Source organism: Melanostigma gelatinosum (assembly GCF_949748355.1).
Source record: "Melanostigma gelatinosum genome assembly, chromosome: 20".
NCBI lineage: Eukaryota > Metazoa > Chordata > Actinopteri > Perciformes > Zoarcidae > Melanostigma > Melanostigma gelatinosum.
The window spans coordinates 11,137,053-11,161,658 of NC_136653.1; the positions used below are offsets into that span (position 1 = coordinate 11,137,053).

The window sequence follows — 24,606 nt, forward strand, 5'->3', positions numbered from 1 at the left end:
ACTGCAACTGCTCTTCACAGCTGAATTGATGCAATATGATGGAGAAAGAAAAATGATGTCATTGCAAAGTTTCACAATGTTCCAGGTAATGAAATTTACATCACATCGGCATATTTACTAGGTTGCATTTTTATTTATTTTGCTCCGGCCCACACTTTCTTCTGTATAGTCTAATTACTTTGCAGTGCAGTTGTGGTGTGTGTGTGTAACAAACTGTCTCACAGTGTGATCGTCGGTTCTTGGTTGACAGCTGCCACAATATTGCCCGGTATTTATCTTCTGCTCTCTTTTCAGTGCCAACCCAGTGTACCATGAATTGCTGCTCACTGTTCTGTGGTATGGGGTAGTCCATACCTCTGCACTGGTCCGGTGTACTGCCGCACGGATGTTTGAGGTAGAACACGCACACACATAATCACAGATGTTTGGATTTTTGATCAGATATTGCTCACATAAATCATATGATAACTCTACTATGAAGCTTATACCAGTAGATTAAAACATGGCTGCACGATTATGGTTAAAATGGTCTTTCAGATTAGTTTGTTGCATATGTAATTATCCTGTTCAAGCTTATTTTATTTATATTATAATATACAATACATTTTAAATGAAATCATGATACTGTATTGTTGTGCAAAAATTGGATGAATAAACACATTTTGCAGTCTTGCTTTATAGATGCTATGTTTATGCTGTACGTGTGCTAGCTCCGCTTGCTATTGCTGCTGTTTAACATGCATTTAATATCTAGCTACTCTGTCTTATGAGTGTGAATAAAGACTTCTGTGGCTTATACGCGCCCTGGTTCCATCTGTATACCTAGACCCTCCTAGAGTTAACAGACCTGTCACTGTGCACCGGTCTCACTGCGGACTACAAAAATATCTGCTGCATGTCCGAGAACGGCTAGAGTCAGCAACCTGAAAGTAGAGTCGAAAGAGTACAAGCTCCGTTCCTTTTCCATGTTGTTGGAAACAATCATTTCATCAGAAATGTTTTCTCATAAATCTATATATTTTTTTTTTTACTTCTTCCCTATTTCATGTCTTATTGAAATATAATACTTCTATATTTTAAGGAAGACGACTGTTTCCCTATTTTTGCCCTGGCAAGGTTCCCAAGGCAAAAGTCGTGGCCCAAACAACCACAACAAATCACTTCTCCCGGTCCTTTGAGATCTGTGCACACTTTAGGTTTGAATATTGAAATGAGGATCTAGGTATAGCAGTAGATCCAGGTCTATGTTGATCTAAACTTGGGGGAGGAGGAGTGGTAGGCTGTATTCATGTCCCCCCCCCCCCGTCCCCTGTTTTGTGAGGTACTTGCCCTTTCCCAACACACCCCACTGTCACCATTCCATAGTGGCATAGCTGTCCACCATTGCCGACACTGTGGGTTGATATTTGGACCTCTGCCACAGATGCCAGATCAGATTTGTTTACTTTCAACTGTTTTATCAATTTGAACTGAATTGAATGATAATCTGACCTGGAGTCTGTGGAAAGAGTGCACAGCTTTATGCTCGCCATACTGTGAAAGTATTTGTGCAGTTTAATTATGTTTGCTTTGCCATTCCTTCTGCATACATGCGTGTGCATGTGTGAGCGTGTGTGTTTGTTTGCGTGATTGTGTGTGTGTGTGTGTGTGTGTGTGTGTGTGTGTGTGTGTGTGTGTGTGGACACACACTTGCTTGATATATGCAGTGCCGTTCCGTGCCTTGCAGCTATGGTTCTTTTCATTGTATATCACTTTCTTCCTATCTTTTTGTGTTTCTTTTTCCTCCCCTTTTCTGTTTTGCTTCTTTTTCTTTTTTTTTTCCTCTATCTATTGGCGGTGTTGCGCGCTCTTGTCCCAATGCCCCGCCCACCTCTGTGACATCACGGCTGGTTCTATCCAACCCGATCAGCTGCTGGTGAAGGGGGTGAATGAGACGCTGGTAGCTCAGAGAGTGGTGCCGGCTCTCATCACACTGTCCTCCGACCCTGAAATGTAAGTGCAACAACAACAACAACAATAAACCGCGCCGCGTCTCTCCCCCCTTCTCTTTGCCGCCTGAGAACCATCACACTGAAACAAGTCTGTACCTGCCAGGAGCAAATCCAGCACATAAACAAGTTCTCCAGACACTTTTGATGTCATATTTGATATCCATTTTACAATGAATACTCCTTTTCAATGGCATAGTTGTCAGTCGTTGTGTGGGGTTTCTCCTGTGTTGGTTGAGGCCGGGCCATGGGGTGGTTCTCTTTACACTAACACTCTGCATGTGCGCATCATCAATCTGCAGCACTAACCCACGCCGGCTCTCATCACGTCATCAGTCTGCAACACTAACCGGTCTAGATGTGTGAGTGCGCATTGTCTGCAAGAGCACAGTTCCAGCATGCTCATCTGTAACCCCCCCCCCCCCCATCTTCCCCCCGACCCTACTCCGTTTAAGCAGGGCCCCTCCTCCTGACCGATCTGCCAGCTACTGGTTGGTTATCTACGCCCCGTCTTTCGCAGTTTTATCCTGTCACTCTATTTTCCCCTCTCTCTCTCTCTCTCTCTATCTTCAATATCATCCCCTTCTGTCTTTACATCTTTCCTCCCACCCTCTATCTTTCCCTCCCTCCCCCTCCCCCCCCCCCCCCTGTCTCTGTCTCCTCCCACCCTGCCTCTCCCTCTCTCTCATCATGCTGTGTGGTGGGTTTGCAGTTGGTTCTCCGAGGCATGAGTGAAGCATTAGTAGATCGCCGTGCGGCTCCGGCCCTTATAACTCTGTGCAGTGGGCCTGAATTGTGAGTCCATCGACACAAGAAAACCCTCTCTGTAAACTTTCAGATTTTGTGGGCTGCATCCTTACAGTGTGAAGCAGTGTCCGACTAGAAATGCGTCTCGCTGAGCTTGAATGGGCACTAAAGAAAAGCCCTCGTGACCATGGGATGACAAAACCCTTCAGTAGCTTAAGTACAGCAGGGATTCTTTCACCAATACGAACACTCAGTGGAGGAGGATGTTAGAGCCTGAAGTAAAGTGTCTCTCTTCCTGTATGCCGTCTTCAGGGATCCACTGAGAGCTGGACATTTAAAGTTGGATGAGTACTTAAAGCTCCCTCAGTTCGATCTTGTAGTCCTTTTCATTGCTGTATAAACATGCCATGCCTGGACAGTTCTTCAAAGATCAGCTCTCTTACAAGCTGCCAGTGTGCATTCCGGCTTACATGTTTGTGATTCGACAAGATGATGAAATTCGCGGCGACACTGTTGGAATGCAGCCCTTCTCCTCTCATTATTCTCTGTATTGAAATTCACATGCTAGTGGGTGCACTCTTGACCCAACTTGTAGATGTATTTATTTTTGAAATCGTAACATTTTTGCCATAAAATCTTTCTCATATCCTCCGAGTCCAACACGGCTCAAGTGTATCTCTTTCCAGCTCCCGCTGACCGTGGTATGATTATCTAACATCACCCTAACGGCACCCCATTGATCTCGCTTATCACAGTCCATTGTAATCATTGAGTATTTTCCGATATTAATATTATGCATTATTATGTTTTTTTCATATTTTTTATGACTGCGTTGGGAATTGAATGCTGTGACGCCTTTATCTTTGGGGTTGTTTTTATATTTTAGCACAAGAATGATGTGATGAATATGTTCCTGATAGATCTAATCTAGTGTTCAATGTAGATGGGGCTTAATATTACAAGCAACGTTTAGCAAGTTTCATGTCAAAGAGGAAATCAATACTAGGAAGGTTTTTAAACATATTTAAAGAAAATAACTGATCTTAAGAGATCAATGTTCATCGTTGAAACTGCCCAGTCAGATGTAAACTTACTAGATTTACAGATTTTAGCTGTTAAACTGCCAATCCACTCTGTGAGCAACCGCCTCCGTCATCACTGTGGCTACTAGTGGTCCTTACTATGTAATCATTATAGTTGGATAAACCGAAAACACGTGTAAACCAAAGTAATCGCTCTTCTTTGTGGTTTAAGAATAAATGCCAACTCGATGGGCCATTGTAATAACAAATGTGCAGAGAAACATAATTCCAGTGTATTTGACTCGGTTAGTAGCATTATTTGAAAAATCACAAAACGGCCAAAGGGAACCTGATTAGTGCCTCCCTACAAATGACATGACCTGAGGCCATCTACGTAGTGGTTAATGTGGTTAATTAAAACCCAATGAGCTGACGATTCCAACATTTCTTTTTTATGAATGTGCAAACTATTTGCACATATTTGATTCCTGCTAAAAAGCACATTGAGGAATTCGAGGATACCTAAAATAGTGATACCAGTGAACGGTCAAACCATTGTCTTGCTCTCCTGCTGCTTTTAGCTCTGTGAGGATATCTACTATACCCGCCTTTGGTACCATCATGGAGACCGTCACACAAAAAGAGGTAGGAAGCTAACTGCACACTTTCTAATGTGCTGACTATGAATTTAATTGAATAAAGAATATTTATAAAACGTGTTTAAACATGGTTTCTGTGCATGTGTGTAGCTGCTGGAGCGTGTCAAAATGCAGCTGGCATCATTCCTGGAAGACCCTCAGTACCAAGATCAGCACTCGTTGCACATGGAGATCATCAGGACATTCGGAAGAGTTGGACCTAATGCAGAGCCACGCTTTAGAGACGAGTGTATGTCAAAGACACAAATGCATAGAAATTCCCGAAAGCAAACAATGTCGATGCTTCTGCTTTTCACGTGCACTAACGTCATGTCTGTAAATGTCTCTAGTCGTGTTGCCACATCTTCACAAGCTGGCGCTGGCGAACAACAGCCAGACGGTGGAGAGCAAGAGGATCGACGTTGCCACCCAGCTGTTTGAGGCGTACAGCGCCCTCTCCTGCTGCTGTATCCTTCCAGAAGTCATACTAGATGTTCTATAATCTGGGCCATATACTGGTCAGCTTGGATTTACTTTCATTTATACTCCTAATGATGGCTACATGCTGTACTTAAGAGCGTAACAGCCGGATAACTTGTGAAACTTAAGCGGGAAAATGTGCAATTCAGTTCACGCTTTCCAAGCGATTTACTAGAAGTCTGTGTCAAGGTTGGCTTGTGTTCAGGGTTAGCTATCGTAGCAGTGAGTCAGTGGAAAGGCCGTTAGAATAAGCGGCCAAATGCTAGCTGCACTGGTTAGATGTGCTCCTGGATGTGCCGGCCTAACTGTGTGGTAAGTATCGTGTGTGTGTGTGTGTGTGTGTGTTGGCAGGGTCTGCCTGTAATTTGGCAGGAGGAGAAAGGGAAAATAAGCTGCCTCCATATTTCGGGGCTGGAGTAATTACAGGGTTGGTTAAGCAAAGGAAAGGATGAGAGAGGGAGAAAGAACGTGAGATGAGGGGAAGGGCTGAGCATCAACTCCAATTGTTGGTAACAGTTCCCAGGATAGGACTCACGGTTACTTTACCTCTGCTCTGTGTCTCTCACCTTTCTCTTCTGGGATTGTTTCCTCTCTTACTATCTCCCCCTTTCACACTTCTTTTTCCCCTCTCTCTACTCTACTCTTCTGTCAACCACACCCTATACACACACAGACACACAGAGTGCAGCTGGTCTGAGGTTCATTCCTGTGGATCTTTGTCAGGCTGTTATTGTGCAGTGCAGTAGTGTCCACAAGGTATAGCCCTAAACCTCAGAGGCTTTACCTCCCACTGCACTTCTTCCTCGTGTAATCAGTGTGACGGCTCTGAAATTGTACATTCCCATCTCTAAAAATATAAATGTGTTCACTCCGTGTGCCATACAGCCAAACTGGCAATGACAGGTGGCGTAACGCATACAATCCTGGACAAAGTAGTATTGTGCTGAAATCTTAGGTTTGTGTCAGCATAATGTGGTATAGCAATGCAGCTTTTCAAAAGTGCTTTTTATCCGCTTGACATTTTGAATAATCCTAAGTAAACTCTGGTAATGCCTGGAAGCAGTATTCAAATAGTATTTGTAACTTGTAAACAAGAAAGTCTGGATCGGTAAGCTTTACGTTTTTCATTCTTTCATTCCCAGATTACTCAATTTTAAAGTGAACACCCTCATTTCTGAAACCTGCATGGGAGCCCAGCGAGTGAAAAGCTAGCGCTGTGATTCCTGCTGTATGAACAGTAATGCACTCATTCACGGAGCTGCAAGGTTCCAGTCCTTAACTTGCTGTGCAGTCATTTCTGAGGAGGTGATGGTCAACCACTTCCTGCCCGGCCTCAGGTGTCTCCGCGCCGACATGGAGCAGCTCTCTCCTGAGCACGAGGTCAGGAGGCGCTCCTGAGGGGGAGGGAGGGAGGTAGGGGAGGGGGGTTCATACACATATTGAGACACTGACTCTCACAATGCACGCATTTATTTCATATCTCGTCCACATACTCGCCCACTGATGGACCAGAGATTTGCCTTCTTTCTGTGTGTTTTCCTCAGAAGATCTCACATAATATTGGTGAAGACAGACAGTCTGACTCTTCACCTCTTCCTCAGACACACACACACACACACACGTCTGCCATTTTTATTTGTGTCTCAGAATCTCAGGCGTACCATTTCATGTGAGCATTTTCCCAAGGTGACGAATGATCAGCTGATTTATTTATTTTTTTCCTCTGTACACATCCGCTCTGTCTATTCCAAGACAGGAATTATTTTCTAAAGTGGAACTTCCATGCATTAAAACATACAAATACAAAAAAAAAAAAAAGGTTTTTATTCACTGATGTTGGGACATAATTAGACGATACACCACCTGCCTTGTTTGCACGTGTTGTTTAGATGGCATTGCAAAAAAAACCCGTCTTTGATGAAATCATTCAGTCTTGTTTTATGACCTCTTTGTAAAGGCAACATTTCATCCGTCTCTGTCGTGTCCTCCACAGGTTATTCTGAGTTCTATGATCAAAGAGTGTGAAATCAAGGTGGAAAGCAGAGGAATGGCTGACGCACAAGGGTGAGGACCAACAAACATTCCCATTCACACGATCGCTTCTTCGGAAATAATTTGCACGAGAGGCAGCGACGGCTTTAAAGTGGTAAAAGGAATTTGAAGGGGGAAGAAGTAGTCCTACTGTGAGGGGAGGGGTCACTTAATAGTGTTGGAGCGGGGCCTGTATTGCTGGTTTATTCCCCAGCGGAGAGGAGAACATTTAAGAGTGTTGAACCACACTCATTATGTGGGTATCTTCACAGAGAGGGAGAGCAGAAAGGTACAAGGAGTTGTTTGGGTAAAGCTAAGAGAGCTGGGAAACTCTTTTTAAATGCTGTTCCCCCCCCCATGTTGTTGACATGTGTTCGGGGCTCATTAAGAAGAGCAGTGTGCATATATGGATGAAAGAATCGTGTACTTGTCTGCTCGTCTATGTGCACACATGCACAGTTTTGGGTGTGTTCCCACAAAACCTTCTGAGGTTAAAATCTCTTACGTCTGTGCCGAGGGATTTTTGTTCCTCTTTCATTTTGCTCCTACAAGTCTTTCTTCGACTTCTGATGCCACAATTGATCATTTTGGATTCTTGTTTTAGTTCAGCTTGTGTCTTTGAAGTAGTTTTAAACTTGTCCCGCTCCCCATTTACTTCCTGGTGTGAAATATTCTGGAATTCCTGCTACTTTGTGGCTGTCACAGCTCAGTGAGCATTCTGTCGAAAATACTTTTTGAAGAGGCGTCACATAGCTTTGGTGACATATGCACATTTCCTCCGAAAGGTATATGAAATTCCTTTAATTTCCTATAAATAATGTGTGTAGAACAAGCAAAGTGACACCAGCAAACTAACAGTTTGCTGGGAAGTTTCATCTGGAAGTTATGAGATCAACGGACTCCCTAAGTCCATTTACTTTAGTTTGGTGTTGGTGTTATGGTGTTTGCCAAGCTGCTGCATTGCTCAACAGAAGGGCCGAGTGTTGTAACTGCTCACATGTATCAGTCTGAATCCCAGATAACTCAAAAGGGGAACTTATGGAGCCGTTAGACTGTAAAAATCAGGAGGGGCTGTATTGGCAAACAGCATTTCCCGTTTAAAAGTAAAGGTTGTTCAGTCCTTATTGCGACGGCCTCAGGGTCGGCTCTGTCTTGTCCAAGCTTGTCACAATATATGTTAATAAAAGCAGCTTTGTTGCTTCATCATGGCCAAATTCAACCTGCACGCCCTTTTTTTCCCCCCCCCCCCATAGCTCCATGTCCATCGCCTCCAGTTTGGTGGGTGAAGACGCCAAGACCAAGTTCCTCAGCAAGATGGGTCAGCTAACCACCTCTGGCGCCATGCTGGCCAACGTCTTCCAGAGGAAGAAGTGATCAACGACCGATCGACAACTGCAACTAACTGACAATCCCCCTGCTGTCTTTTGGAGCATTTCATTCTACTGGGGGAAAAAAAGCATCGGTTCAGCTTAAAGTAGAACAAAACCCATGTGTAGAGTTTATTCAGTTTCAAGATATGAAAGTTTGCTGTAAGTTCTGTTGATTTCAAATCTCCAGTGCAGCAGGACTCCGTGCTGGTTTAAGGTGAAGGTTTCCATCCTCTGCTCATTCTCCTCTCCTGAGTCCTCAGTCGTGACAAAAGCATTGTCGATGACGAGGGATTTGCTTTTATGGATCAGTGTTGGCAACATTGTCATTTCAGAAAGAGGGGGGAGAGAGAGTAAGACACTGAGCAGTGTTGAGATGCACCCAAAGTGGTGACAAAGGACTTGTTTCTCGGGCGTTTCGGGACTTAATAGCATCGCAGGATTTCATTTTATTTCAGTGCAGTGCTTCTTGTGTCAGAAGAGCTTCACTCGTCACGAGGAAGCAAAACTCTGAGCACGGCCTGCTGGATTTCATGTCGAATTTCAAACCCCATCTTGGAGCAGAGAGTTGTACGATCGATGCATTTATGATAGAATAATTGTACTAAAAGACAACAAAACGGCTCTGTTAAGAATGCCTTGTACAGTGCGTCTGTACGGCTCTCTGAAGTATTGCAAACTTTGTTTCTTTGAAGTCTGTCACTGGTTTTTGTTTTGACAGCTTGTATTTTATAACTTATTTATGTCTTAATGAAAAAGAAAAAAAACGATTCCAACTTCCAAAGAAATTTGCACTTCACTTTCCTATTTTGTTCTTTGATATTATCTATATATAATTTGTTTTAATTCAGAGTCTTATACATGATAATCATCACTACTGTTCATGGATTTCTTTTTTGTTTATCCGTTTTGGCAATGTGAAGTCGAAGAGAACGCTGCTCATAATTATGCCCTCTGTCCGTTGCATCGTGTCTCTGTGTTGCAGTGTCTCAGATCATTTTTTTCTTATTTTTTTTCTAAAGTGGGTATTTGGTTCTATTTCCGTTGTTCTTTTTCAATATGCTCTACGAGAAATGATAAATAACTGTATCATACACTGAACTGGAGAGGGTGGTACTCATTATGTATATTTGAAATCGGTGTCATGGTCTAATAAAAAGATGGAGATGAGTTGTGTACTTAAATATACCTCTGGAGGCTTCACTGAATGTCAGCATGCTTTTACACTTCTTGGTGTCCCGAGTTTTGATTATGGCTCCAAGTGTCGACAGGTGTTGGGGGGGGCGGCCGTAAAACAAAGTAATTTCACAGACGAACACACACTCCTGCTGTCCCTGCCCCTCACATCCAACCCTTTGATGTGGTCTGTTGTCTGCTTAGTACAACAAACCAAAGTCCATCTTACGGGACATTCCCAGCAACTTACTGCAAATAGGAGCAGAAGTAAAAGCTCAGATCTGCCGTCAAGATTGCACTATCTCTCAATAACGTGGTTAACTTTGACCTACATCATCACAAACATGCCATTGATCGCCGTCAAAGACGTGGGGTCCTCAGAAGGTCGCCATTGGAATTCAACAGGACGATTAAAACGCAATCCATCTTTTAAAAGAAATGATGTTAAGAAGCAGAAAATGTGGTTGCAATTTCAATGAAAACTTCCGATCAAGGACACATGTTTTGGACACTTCTGATTGACATGTAGTGGAACGCAGTACATTTATAAATGTTGGAAATAGAAATGGGTCAAGCAGGGTATTGTGGAGCGGCACTCATTTAGTGGCTGAACATTACGGGAGGGAGTGAACACCTCTTGATAAAGAACAGAATTTGCATATTCAGCTAATAGTCAACCACCATCACTGATAACGTGCCAGGTGGACAAATAATCAATACACGACGGGGGGCGGAGCTAGAGGGCATGGCAGCATTGTGTGTGTGTGTGTGTGTGCTCCCATTTCATTGTGCGTGCCTGTGTATCTGTCTGTAGATCTGTGTGTGCAGAGAGATACCTGATGTGTGATTTGAATTTCTAGTGAACAGCCTTGTTCTTTGTGTCAAAACAACCCTCTGCTTGTCAAGAGCCTTTGCTTGGCTTTATGAGCGTGGGTTTGTGTCGCCATGCAAATATTTGTGTTTCTGTATGTGCATGTCATGAAAGTTCTCCTGGTGTGGAAATGGCAAAAGCAAGGCAGCTTACTCACATTGGTGACTCACAGATCACATCTGTTTCCAAAGCAACGCAGAATCAACGCAGATCCAACCCCGAACCCACCGGAACACGGTGGCTAAGCCTTAATGGTAATGTTCCGTGTGGATGTGAGGGCCACATGCATGTTTTTTTAGCCCTGTGTGCTTCTCAGTGTGTTCAAGGGAGACAGTGCCGAACCCTTGAAGCTTCCTCCAAAATCATGGTAGCAAAACAGGCTGCGGCTGCTTTCTTCGATGGAACGAGTGTGTCTTACTGCAATGGAAACCATTCAACGGCCCATGGCGTGCGTTCATTTTTGTGTGTATGACCTGTCTGGAATATGCATGAACTTTGACTTGTTGTAAGTGATGCTAAGCAACACAGCCCACATACTTAGACACATGCAGGGCTGCACAGGCTGGGCGCTGACCCAGGTCATGTGAAGTGTGATGCTTGTAAACCAGCATGGTGTCTGCCTGCAGTGGATCTACATTTGTAAACATAAAAACAACCTTAATTGTAACTTCTATGTTTGAAGTGCAGCCTAACAGCGACTTCTCCATGTTTTCAGTTCAGTTTTGATGTGGGGGGGGGGGGGGACTTTGGTGTGAATGTTTGTGGGGTGCGTTCAGAGTCAAGCTGAGGCTTCTGATCTCTATGAGAGTCAAATCTGGCTCTTAATTGCTACCGCACGAGCTGCAGAGGCTCCACCACAAAACAGCTTCTCTCAGCATGTTTTTACAGGAAGAGGGGGAGAGAGAGGACAGAGCCCTTTGCCTCCACTGGCTCAGCCCAAAACCCTCATTATTCTTCCTCTTTCTCCCTCGATTGAACTGCTTATGAGTTCAAGGTTTTCCTCTACATACCTCAATTTGACATGAGTCATTGGTCACTTTTAGTCATAATTTGTGCTTATTGTTAAACTTCTGGAATATCACTAAATGCAACGAGTACTTTAAAACAGACACTTTTGTCTCTTTTTTTCTTCTATTCTCTTTTCAGTTTCATAACTCTTACCAATTAATATAGATTGCTTCATTTCTTTGCGTGCCCTTTTGTTGTTGTTCACCTCTCCTTCCCTCTCATGCCGACCAACCCTGTTTTATCCATTCAGGGTCTTCACATGCAATTTCATATTTGCATAACTGTCAAGTTGAAGAGAACATTTTCTCCACTCTCTCAAAGCTCCCCTTTTTCCCTTGCCAAGGTAGGCTGGGTCTAAGCTGCCATGCAAATGTGGGCTCTCTTTGGGCCCTGGGGGCGGTCACAGTGCTCTAAAATGAACGTCTTTTTCAGACTGCAGAAATGTACATGGCTGTTCCAGGACCCAGGCTGCCATAACTACGCTGCCCACTCTCCTCTAGAATGACCACATGCTATTGCTCAAGTGTGTGTGGTCATCTGTATTCATCTCTTCCGTGAGGTCATAACATAACTTGTTTGGCCAATCGCATGAGAAGTGCTACTTGAGAAATAAATAAGGCATGCAGGCTGTGGCACAGCTAAACATTCAAGTTGGTCATCACTGACAGTGTTTCTAATGCCAGTGTTTATTGGTTCAATGATAATCTCATGCATCATTGAGAGCTATCAGACACACTAACTGTCACATATGCATTCATTCAGAGGATCAGATCTGTGCTTGGAGGTATAGGAGAGAAGAGTGGGAGTGAACTTTTTTTTTTGACACGCAGTATGGCAACGTGGGAGGAGTTCCCTCCCTCCCTCAGTCAGTAAGTCCGTTTTTACAAGCTGTTGCATGCAGCTTACTCCACAACGCGTGGCTGACAGCAGAAGGATGAGAAGAAAGGTGGTAACTGCAGCTGCCTAATGAATGAAGGTGCAATAATGCCCTATGAGACGGTGTGGAGGTCCCGCGCGCAAGAAAAGGTGATTTCCTGTGAGTTCATCTGAAGAAGAAGAAGAAGAAGAGTCGTCATCTTGGCTGAGAAGTTTGCCTCAGAAGTAGTCTCAATTAACCAGCAGAGATGAGATCGAACATGTCTGCAAGTTGGATCGTCCGAGGCTGGATAACGTGCGTCCTCGTCGCCTTTTACGCACAGGTAAAAACACACTTCTTGTATTAAATATACGGTTTAAAGTTACCTGATAACAAAATGACGGCATGCATTTAATAGTCAAGAGAGTTGATACTTCCTTTATTGTATACTCTGTATCCTAAGCACTGCGTTTTAGGAGATGGAAATGTACTTAATTCTGAAAAGCATGCTGAGTAGATGGAGAAGGAGGTATGTACCAGTAAACCAGAATATGTGTCATCAGATCATATGTCGTATGAACTGGTCAACGGGAGAAAGAGGGGAGTTGATTTTTTACACTGACTGGAAACGGTTGTTTTTGGGTTGAGTCCACCTCGTCTGCTCTGACCGCAAAAAAAAAAAGCCTTTGGCAACTGGATGATCTTGTCCCTCTACCAAGTGTTATCTCGCGCTGGGCAAATGGCTCATCAAGAACCTATTCAGCTCTGACAGAGAGCAACAAGGGTCCTACAGCGATCCAGAAGGGTTGCCACTGGAACAAAAACATATTATGTTTCGCAGTCACTGTCGCCATAATGATATCGGCAGTTTAATACATCATGCAAATTATAATTGTCTTGTTTGTATTGTATCACAAACTTTCGCTGCATCTCGACATCATGCGTAATGCCCGAGTTCATCCACTACCACAGTTTAATTTGAGTACAAATAAAAGTGAATGGCCCATGGCACGTCGTTGTCCATGTTGTTGTTTAGTCCAAGCAGCTAACTCTGTCCAGGTGGAAGTAGTTTCTAAGATGTGGTCGCAGTGGTGGGACTGCAGGGCACCAGTGATCTGCCACTGCCTGTTTGCCTGTGTTACCGTAAACCAGCATCGTTATGACTTTGACTGGAACAGGCGCGCTTTTTCTTCTCTACACCGAAATGTGTCGCAAGAGATGGCGCTACAAGCAGGGCACTGCATCTTGTCCACACAGAGATCCAATAGCACAGAAGAAAGATGTGTCTCTAATTCAAAGTCTCATTTGTTCAAGTAGTGGCAACAAGAGCATAACAGCTGGAAAAACGAGTCTGTGTGTGGAAGGGAAGAAATGTTTTTCATCTGCGTTTTAAGGTGACACTGCAAACCTTTGGCTTTGGTTTGTTCTCACCATGGTTTTGCCATTACTGACTCACAGTATCCCCAAAGAATTCCCCTTCATTCTCTTGGTTTTCAACCACTTCATCCAGTCTATTCCAAATCCATTTCAAACTGTGTAACATTGAGCAACACAAGATGACTTCAAGATGTCGAGAGCTTAAAAGTCAATACATTATGAATAAACTGAGCTTTGGTGGATCCATTTATTTGCCTACTCACGGCTCCTGCATCTGAGCATCTTTCATTTGATTGCCCATCAGCAATCTCTCACTACCTCTTTCACAACTCCCCACATCTAATATTCAACCAGCAACCCTTCTTCATTGTAATCATTTAATCCATCAGGAGCTTTTTTTTTTTCCTCACCCCCCCTGTAGCTCCATCCATCCATCCATCCAGCCACCGTCACATCAGTAATCATGCTTGAGCAATAACACAACATTGCCTCAGGCCTGCAGATCCAAACTTGATTCAACTATACAAGCAACAGAGACATCCAATTGATAACAAAAGCGTGCAGTATTGTGTGACAATAGAGCTTTGTGTGGAGACATTATTCGATTAGAATAGTTCTTCCTTGGACATTGAGCTGTCTTTCGTTGTGTCGCTTGATACCAAGCTTCTACTGAAAATCACAACCAGTTTTTAAGATAAGACGATGCAAACTGTGTTTGGTTATTACTCGAGTAATAACTCGCTCTGTCTTCTAGATGCTCATACATGGTGAAAGTTTTGAACGTTCTTGTCGGGAGATTCTTTTAAATATCCTGATTTTGCAGTTGGCAATTCAAAGGATTTGTTTCCGATGCCTTTTTTTAAAAGAATTAATCACAAGTGCAAACATTGTACAAATATTAAATTGTGTATTATGCTTTTACACCACTTTATCACGGATCAGGTGATGCTGGATAAAGATAAGTATCTTGGATCGATGCCAACGGCTGCCGTGGCCGTTATGCAAATTCTCTTGTAGTTCTGACTGCAAATGGAATGCACTCTGCATCACACTCCTGTGTGCACAACTGCTGGGATAATATGCTCACATGGTATTACCCCACTGACTATTTCCCCTTTCACCTCCCTCATCTCTTTCTTCACACTTCCTGTTAGACCCACACAACACACGTGTATCCTCGAATCCCTCGATGAAGTTAGCGTTGAGGTTGGATATTCTATCTCGACAGTCATCACAACCTATAATCATAAAGGGTGGATCAGCTCTTTTCCTCTTACATATATATTTAGTGAGTAGAAACATACTGCCTCGCATAACTGACACCCAATATTTAGATGTGGCGGTAACAAAAACACAATTCCCAGCATTCTATTGACTTCCTGTGCTCTGTGTGCCAGTTGTACGGATTGACCACCACTGGCTTTTTGTGTCTCCACATCTCTGTCTGTCTATCCATCCACCTATATCTACATGAACGTCTCAGCATGGGAACCTTTCCTACTTCCGTCACCTCTGTCTGCTGCAGCACATGGTGCTAGTTAGTGCTGCGGTCTGAGCTGCGAGCGCTGTGCATCACGATCCCTCTGGTTAGATTCTAAAACAAAGACCGGCTGATGTGCGAGAGGCATAATGGAGGTAATTAAATGCTTCAGTGCTGTTTGGTGTGCTGTTGAAGCCTGGGGCCGGACAGACAGACACTGAGACGAAACAGAGTTTAACGTGGAGGTGTGAGGAAGAGAGGGAAAGAGGACGGGGTGTGAAAGACAATGTTAGAGTTAGATCACCTCATTTTCCGATCTCATCTAATATTATTGTGCTTCTTAAGATTTTAACATGGAACGATTTTTTTTCTAAAGTAAGTGTCATTATTTTAAGAAGGTTGACATTTGAGTTACCGGTACAGTCAGAGGCACTGTTGGAAAGAAAAGATTGATGAGTGTGATGACAGACTGACTTATGAAGGTTGAGGTTTATCACATTTCACTGAACTGTACCTCTGCAGCACCAGCGTTTCTTTCGAGTGCAGAATGAATGACTGAATTACTGTATCATTTCATGGGAAAAAAGAAGCTTTCAGAAGGGCTGAGTGAGCAAAGAGTAGAAGGTTGATCCCAGGTCAAGTGCAGTCAGGCCTATAGGTTGTATTTGTTTTACATTTATATATAGACACTGTGGCTTTGGCATCGTTTCTGTCATAACAGCCAGATTCTCTAATTCAGCAATGTGGCTAGGAGTTGACCGGCCCCTAATTTAGGTTGGCTGGAGCATGTGTACAATATATGTGAGAGCCTGCACGGCTTATCTTTGTGGCCTAATTTGATCAGAGTTCCCATTTATTGTTTTACTGTTAACTTCCATGTTCCTTGCAACTAAGGCTCTATGCACTCCATAGGAATGACTTAGCATTATATCAAGTTCGGATAGAATGAATTCACCGTTTACCTTAATGCTGCTTTAAGATTTGTTTTTATTCTCACCATTTACTGAGCAAGTTGACCAATCCTGCCAAAAAACAGGGTGATTGTCCTTTAACAGCTCACTCGTGGGGATCAGGAGAATATCTGCAGCCAAGTGTTTTTTTAATTTATTTCTAGCCGACTGGAGTGGATTGCATTCAGTTCCAGTTGGTTCTCCTTGTGTGACTGCTTGCTATTGGGGTTTGGTTTGCAGGTTTGGAGGGTGTGCTGTGCTGTGGTCAGGTGCTTCTGAGAGGATGGAAAGAATGCCTGGGCATGTCTTGGACTTGGAGATATTTAACCATCCTCTTCCTCTCATTACTCACCGCCATCTGAAAATATCACATGTGGATTTGAAAGATGAACTGCGGAAGGAGAAGGATTGCAATAGAAAAGTGTGGCATGCATTTAGGAAGAAAAGCACTGAAGAAAGATCTATGTTCATGATATAATTTGGTCATCTCCTGTAAATATATATGTGTTGTTAAAGGACATACAACTATTTTGTTTCCTGTCACGTATAAATCTAAACTTGCTCAAAATAACAGAAAACTAATTTTATGTCCTGATTTTTTTTTTAGAATGCGGTTTCCAAATCTCTCCAGTGTAACGAAACACATTATTTAAGAGGCTCCAGATGCTGCAAGAAGTGTGAACCAGGTAATAGCACACACACACACACACACACACACACACACACACACACACACACACACACACACACACACACACACACACACACACACACACACACACACATCATACAATAAAAATAGATTTCCATTCACAAAGATCCAAAATCAAAAGAGGAAGAATGTTTAAAAAAAGGAACATCTCGGCTAAAAATGGCTGACGTACACATGTGTTTTCACAACCACACACATACACAGCAATTGCGTTGACATTTGGTCCACTAGTAGTATACCCATTCATTTGAAGAGGAAAGGAGCAATTTCGTTCTTCTTTTCTCTTCTTCCATTAGGTTTTTAGTGGTTATGTGATTATGTACGGGTTGGTAACTCCCTCTGTCTTTCTTCCTCTGGTTTTTTTCTTTTTGGTTAGGCTTCCGTGTGTTTTCCTTCTGCACCCATTCCCAACCGACCATATGTATTAAATGTAATCGGGGTGAATACCAGCCTGGCTGGACTGAAAACGTGCGCTGTCTTCAGCAGAAGCTCTGTGACCAAGGTCAGTACCAGATGTAACACACATGACCATTCCTTTTCGAGGATTTGGACCTAGCGTTGCACTAATATACTCTTGCCGTTGACTACAAGGTAAGGGTTTTATGGAGAGGCCTGAAAACCCGGTGGCAGAGGAGCCGTGTCGCTGCCTTTCCGGCCTCCAATGCTACCCCATCAACTGTGAGTACTGTGAGAAGATACCCAACTGCAGTGCTGGATATGGACTCGAGTTGGACCTCGGTAAGACACATGAACACAAAAGAACAGCAGCTAAGAGTGTCACTCAGAGAGCTATGCTAAAATGTGTTATGAATTCCAGAGTCCACTAATGGAAGGAAGACATGTGCCGCATGTAAGAAAGGCTTCTTCTCTGCTGACAAAAGTGCCGAACAATGCAAACAATGGACTAAGTGAGTGTTTAAATGCACACACACACACACACACACACAAACAAACACAGGTTTTTAGCCTGGAATCATGAAGGGAAAATGCAATTGGGTAGTTGTATGCCTCACCACCAACCAGCTGTTATGAGTAACACTCACACAGCACTTCCCCTGAAACCCTGGATCAGATACCAGCTTCCACTGCCGGCCGGATCCGTAATGATGATGATGAGGATGGAGAGAGGGAGGGAGAATTTAGTTTTTCTCTCCATCTGTTCCTTTTTCTGTCTTTCGTCATTGCAGCTTCATCCGTAAAGGCTTTCAGGTTGGCTTGTAAAAATGTAGAGGGAAAAACAACAACAACAACAACAAGTCAGTCCAGTTGGTCAAACATTCCCCCTGACTCTGTGTTTTTGTGATTTAACCCTCTCGTCTAGTTGTAAGGCTGAGGACAGGCGTGAAACACAGCCAGGCAGCGCTCAGGCTGATGCAGTGTGTGGACCACCTGCCTCTGGTAAGACGGGGAAGACATTGACACAATCACTGCAGACTGCCACCGTTCAGAGCCAATGCATATTCAACCACTCTAAATAAAGAAACACTTTCCTAGTGTGATTTATCTGTATCTTTGATAGATATTTATGACTTTTTGTATCTTTGGCAGACGTTATGTAGAGCAGAACAGCGAGCTCTGAACTCCTCTTTTCTTGCAGGTGCAGCACGCGCCTGGGTTATAGTTCTCGTGCTGTCAGTCATCACTGTTCTCTGTCTCCTCATCCTGCTCCTCTTCTGCTACAAGGACAAGCTGAAGTTACTCTCTGGTAAGTTACAGTCATATTAATCTCGACGTTCATCTCTAGCTTTGATCTTTCATTCTTGTTATTTACATGAATGTATGTTTTTAAGGTGTCCGACATTGAAGACGTTGGTTTTATTCAGTATTAAGGTCCAATATGTTGTTTCTTTGTCTAGCAAATCTGCGATCCTGTGTCCAGAATCTAAAGAGGACGAGGATACAGCAGGTAAAGTGGAGTTTCAGTTAAAAAGCTATGGAAATACACTGAAGCCAAAGGTATTGCAAGTAATCCCACCTGCTTAATAGATTGTTTATGATAGATATTATCAAATGAACAAATTCAGCTCTTATGTCTATTACTACATGGTGTAGGCATGTGTCTTACGACTCATGAACAAAATAACTAACAATGCCCCTTTCTTTGATTCTGTTGTTCTAGGAGACCTTGGCCCCTCTCTACCACAGTGGAGGAGGATTAGGAGGTGGCCCCAAATATACACCATGTGAGATGACCAAGCTCGTCTGCCAAGCCCCCCACAGCCCCGCTGATGAGCACCCATGCACCTTTCCCACATCCGTTCCCGATGTCAAGGTCTCACTGCCCGTCACGGGGGAAAGGACAAAGGAAGACGGGACCAAGGGGAAGACGGTGATGGAGGGTCAGAGCGAAGGGTCTGGAGAACCTGAGGAGGTGTCAGAAGAAGAGGAGGTTGTGAGTGTGTCACCTCTTTGGGCAGGTTCTTGTGTGTGTGTCATTCCTGTCCGCGAGCCATTGGAAGTAGGGGAGAATGAGGACTGTAGCCAGGCCGTCAGCCCCGGGACTCCAGGAACCTGCTCGTGCGGAGGGCTGGATGGAGATGAGAGTGGGAAAGAAGAGAAAAGTGGGAGTGGGAGGGCAGACAGTAATGGAGAAAATGGTGATGGAAAGCCAGAAAAGATAGTTGTGTCCAAGAGTGAGACAGGTGCTGCATCTCTTGTCCCGCTTTCTCCTCCACTCCTCCACATCTCCTCCGTCATCCCTCCATCGAGTCCACTTCCTGAACTCTGCCTGCCGTTGTCTCAAGCTCAGATGAGACCAGAGTTCAAGCCTCACCTGACTGACAGGTCACCGGTAAAGCAGGAGGAATTGTACAGACTGGCAAGCACAGACTCCACCTCGACAGAGAACAATAGAACCTCTGCGATGACCTCGGTCAGCCCCTTGATGACTTCTTCGTCTGTTGGAGATCTCTACCTGGACAAGCCCCCCTCGAGCCCGGAGCAAGGCCAGGGACTTTCCTGGGGGGATAGCAAGGGAATCAAACTCTCTTCTGGAGAGTTAGATATTGAGTGTTCCCCTGAGAGCCTCCATAGTCAGCTGACTGAACCAACGCTTACCTCAGGTGGGTAAAAGTGTAACATGCCATAAAAAAGTCATAGTATAGTATGCCATCAAAGGGTATTAGTGTAGTGTGTCTTAATAAGACATAACAAGTCATAATGTAGTATGTCATAAGAAAATTATGAAAAGTCTTAGTGTAGTATATTACAAAGTATGTATGCCATAAAAAGGTCTCACTATATTATGTTACAGAAAAAGTCATAGTATAAAGTGATTGTAAATCATATAAAATGCCATAAAAAACTCAGTATTGTATAAAAATGGTCATAGTTTAGTATGCCATAAGAAACGGTCATAAAAGTAATTTTATAGTATCCAACAAAAAGTATATAGTATCGTATCCCATTACAAATGTATAAAAAGTCAGAGTATAACATGTATAAAAAAGTCATAGTGTAGTATGTCACGAACAAGTAATAAAAAAGTAATAGTATGGTATGTCATAAAGAATTCATAGTATATTATGCCATAAAAAGTCATTCTTTAGTATGCCATAACAAGTCATAGTAAAGTGTCATAAAAAGAAGTTGTCAAAGAGAAAATCAAAACAGCGACTCATTTTTGCATAATCATGACTTGTGAAGTTGATCTCTTAATTGGAAAGTTGATCTCATCATTGTGATTTAGTATTTCGTAATCTTCACTTAGTTTCACCATCAGTGCTTTTACTTTTATTGTTACCGAACTTTAAAAAAAAAAAAGAAAAAGAAGAATTCCATGGTAGAAATGGGCTTCCATACCCCTGTGTGTTGATTCCCAGAAAGTCTAGCTATTGTTGAACTCTCCTGGGGGCACAAACAAGATGCTGTGGATATAAATATTTCCTGAATATTTTTGCTATGACCACTCGACAATGTCAATGACAACTGAATGCACCATGGTGGTGTGCTCTGGGGATATCGGCTCATTACAAAGACTGCTGGACGACCACAGTTGTGTTTGTGGAGGCAGTCGCCACCACTGTATTGCCACAGGGTCATTCCCATACGTGACTTGGTACAGTACACAGCAGCGTTCTCTTTCTGCAGAACAGGTGGGACTGGCGACCAAAAACAATCCAATTCATGTTGGTTTTAATGGAAAGTTTTACTGTCACGCGGTTGAACTTGTATTGTTCTCGTCGCGAACTTTACACACTGCCAAAAGCAGCAATCTCTGGGAAAGGTATTTATGTGTTGTGCCTCAAACACTGAGTGCTTATGGTTGGTTATAAAATCCGTATTATCAGAACCGTCTGATCAGTGCAGTGGTTAGCTCAATCTGGGGTATTATTGCTGAACACAACCTATAACAGAGGATTGATTTCAGCATATGAATAAAAAACAATTGTGTGATTGTTTCCAAGAAACATGTTTTCTGAAAGCCAGTATTGAAAGTTTGACGCCGGATTCAGGGGGACCACACAGAAAGCAGGAATGAGATATGTGAGTGTTTGATGAGCTAGTGAACCACCAGAACCACACTCTAACATACAGTGTGTGTGTGTGTGTGTGTGTGTGTGCCAGTCTGAACTATGCCATCTACAAAGCTCCTGTTTACCCAGAGTTCCATAGGGTTGCGCAAAGTGACCACAGCTTTAATTGAAGCAAGATGTGCGCAGCTTGAGTAATCCTTTTATAACCCTGCCCACCCAACAAAAAAACACACACACAGACACACAAATGTTTTTTTTAGACTCTCACTGATGACTTGGTTCTTTAATTGCACCATTTCCCATCATGCAGTAATCACAGGTGATTAAATGGATTTCCTGCATGCTGCATCTATTTATAATTGTAAGAAAAAACATATTTAATTTCAGCTGTCTCACATAGTTGACACTTAGATGGTGGACAATATACAACATCAGTTGTCTGTTGGACTCTCAACAGCTTCAGTTTGGGGAGTTGAATGCATTTGTGCAAGGACACATTAACTGTAGTAATGACCCAGATGTATTTTACTGGTCGAGGAATTAAACTGGTAAAATGAGCACGATTTGGTGCGGAACTGTGTTATTTTCGCTGAAAAGTAGCAGGAGAGGGGTACACAAGTTCAGCTTTAGTCTTTGGTTTTAAAACCCTCTCAGCACACAATTGACGGGCATCCAGACAAATCTGCTTGACAGAAGAACCCAAGCGGATTCCACAGAGCTTTGTTTTCAAAGTTGTGGTGAATTGGCATATTTTTGAGCTCGACCTCTCAGACTGATGTTCCAGGAAAGGCTCTCAGATGGGGAACACTGAGACACACTCACTGTGATTGTGTTTGTCTGCTTTTGCAACTTCATAGGGATACGTGTGCTTTTCAGTGTGTGTGTGTGTGTGTGTTAAAGTGTTTGCTAGAGCCTGTTTGCTTACATTTACTGTGAGTGTGTGTGTGTGTGTGTGTGTGCACATGTGTGAACCGGCAAGAGCTGTGAGTCACTGAGGGTCGGCTTGTCTTGTCAGCTGGAAACTCCGACAGGAGGCTGGATAAGATAGGAACCAGAGGCTTAATGGGGTGAAAGATGGCTTACAAAACAAAAGCACCCATTTTATTTCCTCATTCACCTGGTTGGCTGGAATGCATGTACAAACAGTCGATGAACAATAGTAGATCAGCGCAAGTTTGTATGTTTAATGCACAGAAATAACGGTTGAACAGCATTTGAATTTGCATTTATTCAGCCATGTCTGTAAAACCTTAAACCCTTGACACATGAGTTGTTTTCAAAGGTCTTGAGTTTCTCACGCTGGACACTGAGGGCAGAAAGGATATGATATGGCCTTTGTAGCTGTGGCCTCTCTGTGGTCATCCTGCATGGTCATTACACCCACTGTCCATTTGTCATCTGAGGTTAGCCAAGATATAGTCCCTTCCTCACTGACATGAATAGAGAAGGCTCTATCTGTGTGTGTGGGGGGGGGGGGGGGGTGGGGGACGCCATGTCTTGCACAACTGTACCATATATATAAACAGATTTCTATAAATTTCCAAATAAGGTGTCATTCCACCCATCATTTTCTGTGCCAGTTAGAGTGGGAAATGTTGATTTATTTGTCATGAAACCATGGCTTTTGTCACGCTAGCCTACTTTTATTTTAAGGCAGTAAAAAATGTATGTACCAGCCAAATATTACCCATAAAAAGTGTCCCAATTCTCATCTCGTTACCACTCCTGTGCCTACGTCCTTGTGTGTTTTCTACTTCTCACAATCCCCTCTTTTTGCGTACAGGTCAGGTGTCTGGGAGCCACAACACCACCTTTATCTCCAGCGGCCAGGTGATGAACTTCAGCGGCGACGTCATAGTCGTCTACGTCAGCCAGACGTCTCTCGGTAGTGATGGGGCGGGTCAGGGCGACGCCTTCGGGAGCCCCGTCCAGGAAGAGGCCAATGAGACGGCCCCGTTTTTCCAGAGCAGCACGAGGCCGCAAGGGGACTCCATTAGTCAAAGCACCTTGCAAGAAGAGACACTGCCAGTCCAGGAAGTGATGGAGGAGCGGCCGCTGGCAAAGTGAAAAGTGACTACTGGCTGTTTGTTTGTCAGAGGAAGACGTCTAAGAACATTATTGATTTCCTATACAGACAAGTACCCATGGACTGAGCTACGTCTTTCCTCCGGGACAGTACATTGATCATCTCAGTAACAACAGCTCCCAATTACATGATAAAAAGCCTGCATAAATCTGTGTACCATCCCTGCCTGCTGTACAAGAAGAAAGGCTTTCATTTCGAATGAAGCTGAGCAGAGAGCAACTTTTGAATGATGTGGAGCTGTCGATCTATACATTAGTCACCTAACCTTGCCTTAGACATCTCTAAAGTGCCTTTTATTCATTTTTTTTATTGGAAATCTACATCCTTTTTAAAATGGAAACTCCCTCCATTCCGGACAAAGATGGGGAACTTTGTTTGGAATTAGTTGCGGAACTAGGTTTCAAACTGGAAGAACGTCATGTTTTTATTGTTGTATGGAAATTGCAGCAGGGTCTTGATATAACAGCGTACATTTTTCCCACCTTCCATCATTGACTAGCCCAGGTTAAAGTCTGTACACTCCTGTTTTTAACGGTAGTGAATTTGACATTTGCATGATTTCAAGAGTGTCCTTGCATAACAAAATATCCACCATGTGGAAATAATTGCGATTGCGCTCACAAAGTCAAGCCATGAAAGTAAATATTTTTATGGTGGACATCCAATCTACACGCTACATTACTATCTGGCATTTCACTGAGTGAATGTTCCATTTTTTGGGTTGCAGGGTTCGACGAAAGCTAATTTACAGTAAAGAGACTCATCCAGTTTTGGTACGATGCTTATTTATCCCGTATGGCGACTTTTTAAAATTCTCTTCTTATTGCACCAAGTGCAGTGTGCGTCGAAGAAGAAAAAAATGCTGTGCATTTGATAAGCTATGTTATTACTGGTTTGTTTTGTTTTATGTTTCAATGCGCAAGCCTTTATGAAGAAAAGTAAAATGTCAGCCTGTTTATATTTTGATTCATTTTACAAAGTAGATTGTTGATGTATTATTTCCAAAAAATACGCGATCAATGTTTGTTTATATTTCAAAAGAAAATGATGCGTTTGTGAATCAAGAATGATTTGAGGTGTGGCTGTGCTAAGTGCCGCCATTAACAGCAGGCTCCACGCACGTCAGAGTTATAAGGAGCTGTTCAATTACAACCTTGCCATATGTTTGCAGCCGTACCATTATGATGTACATATCAATCAAACCTATTGCAATGAATGACTGAAAGAATATTTTGATTGAAATTAAATACGTTTTTCATCTAATCCTCCGAGGGATGGCTGCTTTCCTACATTCTGCGGTTTCTCTCTGTCAACTTTCCTATTCTGGTTTCGTCCAATTACA

At 43.1% G+C, this 24,606-nt stretch overlaps 2 protein-coding genes across 5 annotated transcripts in view; both read left to right on the top strand.

Moving 5' to 3' along the window:
* The window catches only part of relch (RAB11 binding and LisH domain, coiled-coil and HEAT repeat containing), a gene marked incomplete at its 5' end in the record, with an annotated part of 30,200 nt that extends 20,785 nt beyond the window's left edge, over positions 1-9,415 (top strand). For 2 of the 4 annotated variants that reach the window (XM_079291846.1, XM_079291848.1), the window contains 8 exons: positions 295-394; positions 1,910-1,992; positions 4,339-4,402; positions 4,507-4,645; positions 4,746-4,862; positions 6,167-6,255; positions 6,869-6,939; positions 8,160-9,415. In XM_079291846.1, the coding sequence (XP_079147972.1) occupies positions 295-394; positions 1,910-1,992; positions 4,339-4,402; positions 4,507-4,645; positions 4,746-4,862; positions 6,167-6,255; positions 6,869-6,939; positions 8,160-8,280 (784 nt within the window). In that variant the 3' untranslated portion in view covers positions 8,281-9,415. Of the gene's footprint in view, positions 1-294; positions 395-1,909; positions 1,993-2,700; positions 2,784-4,338; positions 4,403-4,506; positions 4,646-4,745; positions 4,863-6,166; positions 6,256-6,868; positions 6,940-8,159 lie in introns of all 4 variants that reach the window. The other 2 variants (XM_079291847.1, XM_079291849.1) reach the window with 1 other exon arrangement.
* Positions 9,416-12,272: 2,857 nt separating this feature from the next.
* tnfrsf11a (tumor necrosis factor receptor superfamily, member 11a, NFKB activator) lies at positions 12,273-24,527 on the top strand. Its single transcript, XM_079291720.1, has 10 exons — positions 12,273-12,527; positions 16,599-16,677; positions 17,080-17,205; positions 17,295-17,441; positions 17,521-17,611; positions 18,025-18,101; positions 18,301-18,408; positions 18,560-18,609; positions 18,823-19,765; positions 22,962-24,527. The coding sequence occupies exons 1-10, from the start codon at positions 12,453-12,455 to the stop codon at positions 23,243-23,245; spliced, it is 1,980 nt and encodes a 659-aa protein (XP_079147846.1). The 5' UTR covers positions 12,273-12,452; the 3' UTR covers positions 23,246-24,527.
* The last annotated feature ends 79 nt before the right edge of the window (positions 24,528-24,606 follow it).

Excerpts from the sequence above, each read along its gene's own strand:
- tnfrsf11a (XM_079291720.1), top strand. The coding sequence starts at position 12,453 with ATGAGATCGAACATGTCTGCAAGTTGGATCGTCCGAGGCTGGATAACG. Across the intron at positions 12,528-16,598 it reads TCGTCGCCTTTTACGCACAG|AATGCGGTTTCCAAATCTCT; the intron begins GTAAAAACACAC and ends TTTTTTTTTTAG. Across the intron at positions 17,442-17,520 it reads TGGACTCGAGTTGGACCTCG|AGTCCACTAATGGAAGGAAG; the intron begins GTAAGACACATG and ends TATGAATTCCAG.